The sequence below is a fragment of the Ovis canadensis genome, chromosome 7 (genome assembly GCF_042477335.2).
Source record: "Ovis canadensis isolate MfBH-ARS-UI-01 breed Bighorn chromosome 7, ARS-UI_OviCan_v2, whole genome shotgun sequence".
Taxonomy (NCBI): Eukaryota; Metazoa; Chordata; class Mammalia; order Artiodactyla; family Bovidae; genus Ovis; species Ovis canadensis.
This window is the reverse complement of record NC_091251.1, coordinates 64953092-64964674: the sequence shown is the minus strand read 5'-3', so window position 1 is coordinate 64964674 and position 11583 is coordinate 64953092. Positions and strand designations below refer to the sequence as shown.

The 11583-nt window shown below is 39.7% G+C and overlaps 1 protein-coding gene across 4 annotated transcripts in view; it reads right to left on the bottom strand.

The window, feature by feature from the left end:
- Window positions 1-997: 997 nt before the first annotated feature.
- NEDD4 (NEDD4 E3 ubiquitin protein ligase) overlaps window positions 998-11583 on the bottom strand; it is a 144837-nt gene continuing 134251 nt past the window's right edge. For all 4 annotated transcript variants that reach the window (XM_069596443.1, XM_069596442.1, XM_069596445.1 and 1 more), the window contains 5 exons: window positions 8368-8427; window positions 8175-8282; window positions 7374-7470; window positions 4522-4594; window positions 998-3963 (listed from right to left, as the gene is read on the bottom strand). In XM_069596443.1, coding sequence (XP_069452544.1) covers window positions 3861-3963; window positions 4522-4594; window positions 7374-7470; window positions 8175-8282; window positions 8368-8427 — 441 coding nt within the window. In that variant the 3' untranslated portion in view covers window positions 998-3860. The remainder of the gene's footprint in view (window positions 3964-4521; window positions 4595-7373; window positions 7471-8174; window positions 8283-8367; window positions 8428-11583) is intronic.

Genomic DNA, 11583 nt, shown 5'->3' with positions numbered 1-11583 from the left:
CTTTCCTTATAGTCCAACTCTCACATCCATACATGACTACTGGAAAAACCATAGCCTTGACTAGATGGACCTTTGTTGGCAAAGTAATGTTTCTGCTTTTCAATATGCTATCTAGGTTGGTCATAACTTTCCTTCCAAGGAGTAAGCATCTTTTAATTTCATGGCTGCAATCACCATCTGCAGTGATTTTGGAGCCCAAAAATATAAAGTCTGACACTGTTTCCACTGTTTCCCCATCTATTTCCCATGAAGTGATGGGACCAGAAGCCATGATCTTCATTTTCTGGATGTTGAGCTTTAAGCCAACATTTTCACTCTCCTCTTTCACTTTCATCAAGAGGCTTTTGAGTTCCTCTTCACTTTCTGCCATAAGCGTGTTGTCATCTGCATATCTGAGGTTATTGATATTTCTCCTGGCAATCTTGATTCCAGCTTGTGCTTCTTCCAGCACAGTGTTTCTCATGATGTACTCTGCATAGAAGTTAAATAAGCAGGGTGACAATATACAGCCTTGACGTACTCCTTTTCCTATTTGGAACCAGTCTGTTGTTCCATGTCCAGTTCTAACTGTTGCTCCCTGACCTGCATATAGGTTTCTCAAGAGGCAGGTCAGGTGGTCTGGTATCCCCATCTCTTTCAGAATTTTCCACAGTGTATTGTTATCCACAGAGTCAAAGGCTTTGGCATAGTCAATAAAGCAGAAATAGATTTTTGTCCTTTATTGTGCCCATCTTGAATGAATAGCAAGTCTGAAATCTAGTCCATTTATATACTATTACATTGTCTTCTGGATAGTTTACTAACAACCAGATTTTGGGAACATGACTTGTCTGTAAAGTAGAGATTCTCTGCAGTTGAGTTTATAATCATGCTATGTCATCCGCTATAAATTCAAGGTCATCTTGAGAATTCTTTGTTTTGCTGCAAAGAACGATATCAGGAGCTATCACCAAGGATAATGGCTTGGAAACAGTTCTATTTGAAAAATAAGTCACAGTTTTTGGTTTTGCTAGAATAGAACTTTATTTATGGTATCAGATTTTTAAAAATGGTTTTATATTTTAAAGTATGAAATAAAATTTGATACATTAATCTTGGTAATATTTTCCCATATCAGAATATTTTAGAAAACAATATCAAGTGGCTTATAATTCAAAAGAGTTGTTTGACTTGATAATTCTCTGGAATTTCAGATTATAAATAAGAAACAAAAACAGTTAAAACCTTTAAATTAGGATGAAATGCATTTGTAATACAATTTTATGTCCGTTAAAATTTGATTACAGAGAAAATATAGGCTAAAATTATGTGCTTCTAAGTTCTAAAAAAATACGACATCCTTGCTCTAAGAAAATGACCCTATTTACTTCCAGCTGTAGAATGTGTTTTGAGATACTTTGCTGTTTGGGATGAGGGGCTGTGTTGCTTAATACAGGGTCCTTTCAGACCATCACTGCATACCTGGAAAATGAAGCAGATGCTGGTCTGTGGCTGGGTGCTGGTGGGAGTGTCTGGTCTTATTAATACGCTGTTTTATCTGAGTCACAGAATCATCCAAGTGAATGAGTCAGATGAAAAGCAAGCTATATATCTTCTCAAGCTCTGAAATCTGCCATATTTGACAGAAGTGATATTTAAACAATCACGTGGTAAAATCCATTTTTAACAAAAGCAGTTTTCACGTTCAGTTCTACATAATGAGAACATTCCAAAATGCATTGGCCCATCTTAACATTACTTTGCTCATGTGGAGAAAATGAATTCTGATGGTAAGATCCATATACAGATAAAAATATGTATACATAGATTTGTATATATTCAATACCAGAGATGATCCTTCCCTGTCTGTTAGCAGTCAATTCATGTTTAAATGAGATTTCTCTTTGGGAGTGTGGTTCATGTTCACACCTGATTTGACAAAATCTGATGGCCGGCACAAAGTACCTTCTGATTGTATGAGACTTTACAGAGCAGCTCTCTGGAACTGACAACAATCTTACAATGAGAGCATGCATACATAGTTATTTTCCTTTGACAGATGAAGAACCAGGAACCCAGAGAGGTGAAGTATGTTGCTTCAGTTTAAACATTTGGTAAGTGATAAAAGCAGGGTGTTTCCCCTGAATGCTGGTTAACACAGAAGAAGATAAGACAGAGGGTGCATGGATCTGTGAATTACTTTCTCTAAGCTGGGCTGCTGATGTGATGTTTGGAAAGTGGCTTTGCTTCTGTCACTTATGAGATCCCTACCAGGTGCTGAAAAGTACACATGGTATTAGACCCCAGCAAACTGTAACCAACAGCCAGATATACTTTTTTACACCTCTTGGAGTGTGTGTGTGTGTATTTGAGAAGACATAACATATATTTACAATTATCCCTAAATCACCAAAATACCATATTGAGAAATAGCTTTAACTTTTTTCAAGAGCATTTTTCTATACAATCATTCCAATATAGGTATAAAATATATAAATACAGCCTTGGCACACTTTACCTTTGCAGGTGCACTGGAACACTTTCCCTTTTGCCTTATTCTGCTCACCCTGACTTTTGATTGTTTCAAAATTCCTTTACACATCTCTAAGTTCCTTGAGGATGGGGATGGATTTCTTTGAAGCTGACAACTCTCACCCTTTGGCCTAGACAGAGCTATGCATATCACAGGCATTCAGTAAACCTTTGTTGAATGCACGCACAGGATTTTTATGTACTTCTATTTAGCTAAAGTAGAAGTCTATCTCTAGCATTTTGCCTAGAGTTTTGGATTTATAGCAAAATATTTTCATAGTAAACAGTTTTTTAAAAAGCATAAGAAACATGGTAATAAATTTAATACAAGTGATGCACTGTAACTATTCTTTGGTAATTTTTAACAAATTATTTGGTTTGACTAAAGTGAAATACTAAAAATATAAAAATGCAACTACAGAAATTAGCTTAGTCTGTAAACATAATAAACCCTGTAAACATGTAAGGACTACATAATTGTGCAAGTGTAAAGAATGACTAGTAAAGGCAAGTATTATACATTTAACTTAGTTCTTCAAGGCATATTTAGGAATACTGCTTTGTCAAGCTTTAGTTTGAAAAAGGAATTCTTTTAACTAAATGAAAACAGTAAAGAGTAATGGCTCTATCAATGAGCCATAGGATATACAGGCAAGAGGGAGGCACTGATACCTTTCAACCTTCGCAAATCTGAATTTGCTTCACATGTCCTATGAACTACCTTGTTTAGTAAAACCGCATACTAACAAAAGCCAAATACTTTTAAAATGAAGAAGCAGACAGCTTTTTGTAAGTGAATCAGTTGACTGAAAATATAGGTAACACACTTTGCAAGATTCTTCTAAAAACCTGCTACTGCCCATGTGGTAGGCAGGTCTAAAAAATACTAGCTGCAGGCAGCATTGAATATATTGTCGTGTACTCAGTATTGAAGTTTTTTACCCCAAATTTCAGTTCTCCTTCTCAAAAAAATCACACTTTTCACACATGTCACTTATCACAGGTATTCACAGTTATCATTTCAGTAGTTTAAGAAAGAACTGCCTGGCAAATACTGTAAAAGAGGTAAATCCAAGGATAAATCTCACGTTTTCAGGCACACAGGACTTAAATCCTTGGGTGTGAACTCAAAATAGAACGAAACAACTATGTAAATGCAACACATTACTAAAATGAATGAAATAATGGAAGAGTTGTCATACTAGCTCTTCTAATTCGTTGACACGATTTTCTCCAATATCTGAGAAGCATCAATGGCCAAGGATTAGTAGTTCCCTGGAAAATTTTAAGTCAAGATTTTGCTTTAAAAAAAAAGTGGCAGTGAAACACCATAAATGGTTACTTAAAATCTAATCAACGCCATCAAAACCCTGAGTGTTCTCAATGGCCATCTGAAGTTTATCCCATAATTCTTCAAATGATTCATAGGGTGGCAAGTCCAGGCGATTAAAGCTGAAAGAACAGAGAGAGGCTGGTTATGACGGACAGTGACAAAGTGACAAAGCAAGTTCCCAGGGCAAACTATTCACAGTGCAGCTATTTGTGACAGAATGTTCCAACAGCAGGAAAAGACCTTTTCTCCTCAGGGAGAAGGAAGGCCTAGGATTGGACTCAAGGTGTGGATTCTCTTCATGACTTCTTGGTGGTGACCTCTCACCTCCACCCTGACCTCCAAATGTTTGGGTTCCCGTCATTTGAACCTTCAAGAGGAAATGTTCTAGCCCTTTGTAGAATGGCTTATCATTCATGTGAATGGAGGCAACATATCATCAACAGTTCAGATGTGTCTCTCCAGTGTTCAGCTACCCGGACTTAAAGCCCAAGCCTGCCTGGTAAAGAAACACCTGTTCCTGAGTTAGTCTTACTGTCTCTCCATCCTCTCCCTCCCACCCCCCACCTCGTATCTGCTACCAACACAGCACAGAGGGAACTAGACCTTCTGTGTCTAGACTGAGAGAGGACGTTCTCTCTCTGAGGACTTGATTCTCTAGGGTCAAAGAAACTGCTTACCAGGTATGAGCTCTTGGCAGCTTCTCAGGTGTGCCCCACTGCTCAACTGTAAATGACTGTGGTCCGTTTGAGCCTACAAGGAAGAGAAGTTACTTTGGTTTCATTTAGCCTTTATAGGAGCTCCTGAACATTTCACAGCTCACTTTTGCTAATGCAGAACTTAAAACACACAGATCATTCATCTAGTTTCTTTAAATTCGAAAGAAATAATGCTATCTTGGGCTGATAACTTTACTATCCAGCCACAGAATGAGGACTCCTATCAGTTTGTCTGTGGTCAAGGTATCACTCTGACCTGGGGGGCATGTCTAATGGGACTTTTGCTGTTCCCCAGCCCTGCATTTTCATATACCACCTCTATCATCAGTCAGTTCAGTCGCTCAGTCGTGTCCAACTTTTTAAGACCCCATGAATCACAGCACGCCAGGCCTCCCTGTCCATCACCAACTCCCAGAGTTCACTCAGGCTCATGTCCATTGAGTCAGTGATGCCATCCAGCCATCTCATCCTCTGTCGTCCCCTTCTCTCCCGGTACAAAGAAAATGGGCATTTTTTTGAGTCCCACTGAAAATAGCTTTAATTTTTTTCTGATTATTTTTCTTTATTGTTTTTTTTGCAGTAAGATTATACAATGAAAGATGTAAAGATCACCTGAAATTTCACTGTTAAATCTAAGTAAATATCCTATCATTAATCTTTTTCTGCATATGCATAGAATTTTATGTGCATGGGATCATTTATACATGCTACATTTTTCTCTTATTATGAATATTCTTAGAAACTTTTTCTTCCTTTGGAGTTTTATTCAATTATTTCTTTTGCAATTCTCAACGTCCTCCAACCTCCCAGGTCATTAATGCTAACAACCTGATGAGTCACCTTCCTTACTTTTCTCTATGTCTCAGACTCATATCCAAATATGTGTGTGAGAGTATAACTGTCAGAAGCAGTACTAAAAATACTATTTTCCATACTTCTGTTTTCTCAAAAAGCACTGCTGTTCACACATCACCCATCACAATTATATCTACAGTTTAGTACTTTTGTCATTGTATTTTCCACAACATGGAATCGTATATTTTCCTGTCTCTTGATTCTCTCACCTGAACACTCCATTTGAAAAACTCCCTATTAAGTCAACCAATATAAATGTAACATAATTCTTCTTTCTTTGGGGGCTAAGCCACACTTCATATGGGATGCCAGTTCCACAAATAGGGCTCAAACCCGAGTGGAAAGGGTCAAACCCCTGCTGTGGAAGTGTGAACTGCCAGGGAAGTCCCCGTAACATATTTTTTATTGGCTGGATAATACTGTATTGTAATATTAACATTCTGAAGCAACTTCTACTTCTTTTGTAAATCCATAAGAATTTGAATTTATAGTCTAACACTAATAACTCTGGACCTGTGTCTGAGATAGTGTGTTAGTTGCTTAGTCGTATCTGACTCTTTGCGACCCCGTGGACTGTAGCCAGCCAGGTCCCTCTGTCCATGGAATTTCCCAGGCAAGTATACTGGAGTGGATAGCCATTCCCTTCTCTGGAGGATCTTCCTGAACCAGAGGTCAAAGCTGGATCTCCTACATCATAGGCAGATTCTTTGCCATCTGAGCCACCAGGGAAGCCAGTGTGTGAAATATCTCCTCCAAATTCCAAAAAATGCATGCCATCAGTGGGTGACTGTAGGTCTAGGCTGCATATAAGAGGACAGTGGAGCTAGAGATGGAGGGGTGCTTGCCCTGCTTTGATTTTCTCTACTGACTGGATAAAGAGCAGGAAGAGAGAATGGAATGTGAGTCAGGGGAAACCACTGGAAAGACAAATCCAGTCAGGTGGGGAATGAGCATGTTGTTGAGTGGCAACTCTATAGTCTTATCCTTCTCCTTGGGAGAGAAGAGGCAGCTGCCTGACAGGTTCTGCAAACAGATGTTCAGTTAAGCTTAACAAGGAATCCACATAGGCCAAGGAAGGGATAGAAGGGTTCTGATCTTGGCTATACCTCCTCTGAAGGAGTTGTTTTTCTTGATATCTTTTAAAGCAAGTACATGCCATTCCAATAAACAGAATATTTAACTGTGTTTATTCCATTCTTTCCCCCAAATGTATTCCACTATAATACACTCTGTATTTTGTTGTACACTTATTAACACCCTGTGGAAATTTATATGCTGTCTATCTTAAACCATCACACCACGGCAATGTTTTTTCTGTAACAGAATGCAGAGTGGAATCAAATTTAAAATCCAAGAATGGAAAGCAACTTGAATCATTTCCTGCGTTCAGTTATCTCTTTTGCTATCTTACTGAGAGTCCCTTGGACTGCAAGGGGATCAAACCAGTAAATCCTAAAGGAAATAAACCCTGCATATTCATTGGAAGGACTTCTGCTAAAGCTGAAGTACTTTGATGCTAAAGCTCCAGTACTTTGGCCATCTAACGTGAAGAGCTGACTGGCTGGAAAAGATCCTGATGCTGGGAAAGACTGAAGGCAAAAGGGGAAGAGGGCAGCAGAGGATGAGAAGGTTAGATAGCATCACTGACTCAATGGACATGAATTTGAGCAAACTCCAGAAGACAGTGAAGGACAGGAAAGCCTGGCATGCTGCAGTTCATGGGCTTGCAAAGAGCTGGACATGATTTAGCAACTGAACAACAAACAACAACAACTAAATAGAAGGTGTACATATATTTTGATCTTCTGCAGTGTATCTAACTGTAATCATTTAAAACTATGAATTCTTTTTAATTAATTAAACATTTGTATACATGAAAGAAGACTGAAGACTAGTCAGTCATGAAAAAGACAACTGGCATCAGCTCCATTTTTAAATGATCTATGGAAAATCCATACCATACAGTTCAGCAAATCCATTCATAGGCACACGTGATGTGCCAGTGACAAACTGAAGTAGTCGTATTCTTTTTTCTGAGTCCATCATTAAAACAGCCTGCATAAAATAAAAGCAGCATTTAGGAACATCACTGGAAAAAATGTTAACAAAACTACCCTGAAAAATGTTACCAGAGTTTAGTTAGAGCCTGAATCATCACTTATGAAATTTGCATGTTTCCTTTACTTCAAGTTGTGTTTACAGTGGTTTACAAAGTTCTTGAGACTCCGTTTCCAAGCTTCATGGTAACTGTTTAGAATGGGGTTATAGCCTAACAAAGTGACAAAGTTTCCTCTTGGATGTGACTATGTGGCTTTTTTAAAATTGTATTTACTGGCATACCCATTTCTCTATCACATTCCAAGGAGCCAAGTAGGAGTCCCAGAGAATACACTGCAGGTTACAAGTTCCCTTGAAGAATCCCTTCTTTAGTAAGGAACCAAGAGCCTATCTCTCTCAGCTAACACTGCCACTTACTACATTTTACTTATCTACAAATAAGTACGTATGGAGGTAAATGTATATAGTACAAAATAAAAAATAATTTTTGTGGGGCTATATACTGGGTTGGCCAATAAGTTCATTTGGTTTAAAAGTAAAATTTAAAAACATATTTTTCATTTTCATCAAGAACTTAATTGAATAACATATTCCTTAACTGAGCGAACTTTCTGGCCCACCCAGTATAGTTTTTGTCTTATCTATATGTGATATCTATATCTATCAAAAAGTAACGTAAGAAAATGGAAGCCGCCTATTACCTTCCAAAACCACTGGATGACTTGATGATTTATGCTGTAGCCATTTTTGTACTTTGTGTGTTCTCTCCAGTCATTCACATCCACATCTCCCAAGCCACACATCAGAAGCTACATAAGAAGAAATGTCAAACTGTAGACCAGAAAAATCAGGGATACAAAAGTCCTGTTTTAAGATAAAAGCAATATTTCTTACCTCTAGTTCATTTTCATCAAAAATTTTGATGAGATCCTGTGGTATCAGTTCAAAAAATCCCTAGAAGAAAGAATGTATTTAAAACCCTAGTTAGTGGGGTCAATGGACAATTCCATATTTCAGTTTCTGGGTGGGACTGGAGAAATCCCATACCCACACAGATTCCTACCCCTACATGGTTCGTGGGCTATTTAACTGACATTTCAATGTCAGCAAGAAAGTACACATGTCTGTTCTCCCATTGATTCCTCAAAGTGGCTATTTTCAAACCACCTCACACCTTTCAAGCTTCCTTCTTCTCCGTGTTGCCCTTTACAGCAGATAATTTCTATTTGAGAGAGAAAATAAAAGCAGTTTTGCCGGATGGAATTCCCTTCAACATTCTGCACCCCCACTTAGCACCAACATCCATGAGGGTCTTGTCCCGATTGCAGTGGAGAGAGGGACCACTTCCTCTCTGTGCTTCATTTGTTTCCCCAAGGATGTCTTCACCAAACTTTTACTAGCTCGTGGTTTTTTTTTTTTTTTTTTAAGATTTTTTGGGGGATGTGGATTATTTTTCAAGTCTTTATTGAATTTGTTACAACAGTGCTTTTATGTTTTGGTTTTTTGGACACGAGGCTTGTGGGATCTTAGTTCCCCAACCAGGGATGGAACCTGCATCTCCTGCATTGGAAGGCAAAGTCTTAACCACTAGACCATCAGGGAAGTCCCTATTAACTCACTCTTGATGCATCTGAATTTATTCAAGCCATATCTACTTTCAAAACAAAATAAGAAAGCAAACCCCCCTTTCTTCTCTTCATACCCATGTTCTGGACAGTGTTACTACACATTACCAAATCCACTTGCTCCCCCTTATTTATCCCTCAACCACTGCAATCTGACCTCTTCACCAATGCTTCCCTGAAACCATCCTGGAGAAAGTCAAAGACAACTTTGTGGCTACATCCAATGAATACTTTCTAGTTCCCTATCTTATCTGACTTCTCTATACTAGGATATTGTTGACAATACCTTTGTTCTTGAAACTCTGCCTGCTGTTGATGGTTTTCCTCTTATGTCTCTGCCTTTGCTGATTTTCTCTGATGTCTCCTTTCCGCCTGTCCATTCCTTAAATGTTGGTGTTCCCACATCCCCATGTGTGGCTATCCACTTTCACCATTCTTACCATTCTTTTGAATTTTCCATCTTGTTTAGTCCACAGCTCCACAGAAAGCAGACAGTCCCCAGATCTCCATCCTTTAAATCACCCTGAGCTATAAATCTCCCTTCCTGAGTATCATTCATGTACATGTATTGCTCTGTTCCCGCTGTCCTGATCATTTCCCCTGGGGTGATTCCAGCACTTGCTCGACTAGCCTCTGCTGCTTGTCTTGCCCTCCTCTAGCTTACTATTCATTCACACCACTTCCAGAAAGATCTGAGCAAAATATACACTGAATCTTGGTATTTTATTGTTAGCAGCCTTTAATGCCACCTTTCTTCCTCACTGGACTTCAGAGAAAACACCAAACAAATAGGCCCCTCATCATCTGGTTCCTCCCATCTCTCCAGACTTAGTTCGCTTCTTACATCCCCATTGGCTCAGATGGTAAAGAATCTGCCTGCAAAGTAGGTGACCCAGGTTGGATCCCTTGGTTGGGAAGATCCCCCAGAGAAGGGAATGGCTACCCACTCCAGTATTCTTGCCTGATGAATTCCATGGTCAGGGGAGCTTGGTGGGCTACAGTCCATGGGGTTACAAAGAGTCAAACACGACTGGGCAATTAACACTTGCATCCTCTCATCCAGTACAACTGCTTGTATTTTCCCTAATGTGTGCCCAGTTTGTCTTATTACTAGACTTTACATGTGTTGCTCCCTCTGCTTGGAACTGTATTTCCTTCTTCTCTGTGGCTGGCCAATCCCTCTACCCATCCCATGCCCCTGCCCCCACCTCTCCCTGCTCTGGTTTCTACCTCTCTTCTCTACTCACCTAGTACTATGGGCTTCCCTGATCCATTTCACCCTTAGATTCTCTGCTCCTCGACAATAGGACCTATGTCCTTTTGCCTTGCATAGCACCAGACACATGGTCAGTGCTCAGTACTGAATAAATGAAAAAGTATGTGATATTTAACAGAAGACTTTTAATTAGCTTAGGAAATGAGTGCTCTGGCAACAGCCTAAATGCTCATCAATTTGGAATTTTTAGTGACTTATTAATTTACATTATGAATAAAATACAGCTACAAAGAAAGGTCACTATATATCTTGATATGTGAAACACCTCTAACAAGTATTTGACAAGAGAAGAAAGGGAGTCACAAACCAACATATATGGCATGATCCCATTTAGGAATAGACATAAATGGCATGTTCCAGGGGTTCCCAGGGTCTTCCCTAGTGGCCCAGATAGTAAAGAATCTGCCAGCAATGCAGGAGAGCTGGGTTCAATCCTTGGGTTGGGAAGATCCCCTGGAGAAGGGAATGGTTACCCACTCCAGTATTCCTGCAAGGAGAATTCCACAGACAGAGAAGCCTAGCAGGCTACAGTTCATGGAGTTGAGAAGAGTTGGACATGATGAGTGACTAACACTTTCACTTTTCAGGAGTTCCCAACCCTTAGGGCATGAATAAGTGCTGGTCTGGGGAACTGGGCCACACAGCAGGAGGTGGAGGTGGGTGAGCCAGTGAAGCGTCATCTGCTATTCCCCATGACTTACATTACTGCTGAACTATCCCTCCCCCTGACCCGAAAATCCACAGGAAAATTGTGTTCCATGAAATCGGTCCCTGGGGCCAAAAAGATTGGGGTCTGCTGATATATTCCACATCCCTCTAGGACTCTTGCACCTTTGTTCACCTATGTTTACTTAAGGTGAGGGGAGGGGACTATAAAAGGTGAGGGGGGATCCATGCTACGGAGGACTATTTATTGCATGGAGTTCTTGAATGATTGCTTTTTAACTCAACATCTATTCATTTAATACTCTGTTAGTATGAAAACAAGGGCTTCCCTGGTAGCTCAGCTGGTAAAGAATCCACCTGCAATGCAGGAGATCCCAGTTCAATTTCTGGGTCAGGAAGATCCCCTGGAGAAGGGATAGACTACCCACTCCAGTATTCTTGGGCTTCCCTGGTGGCTCAGCTGGTAAAGAGTCCACCTGCAATGTGGGAGACCTGGGTTTGATCACTGGGTTGGGAAAATCTCCTGGAGAAGGGAATGGCTAC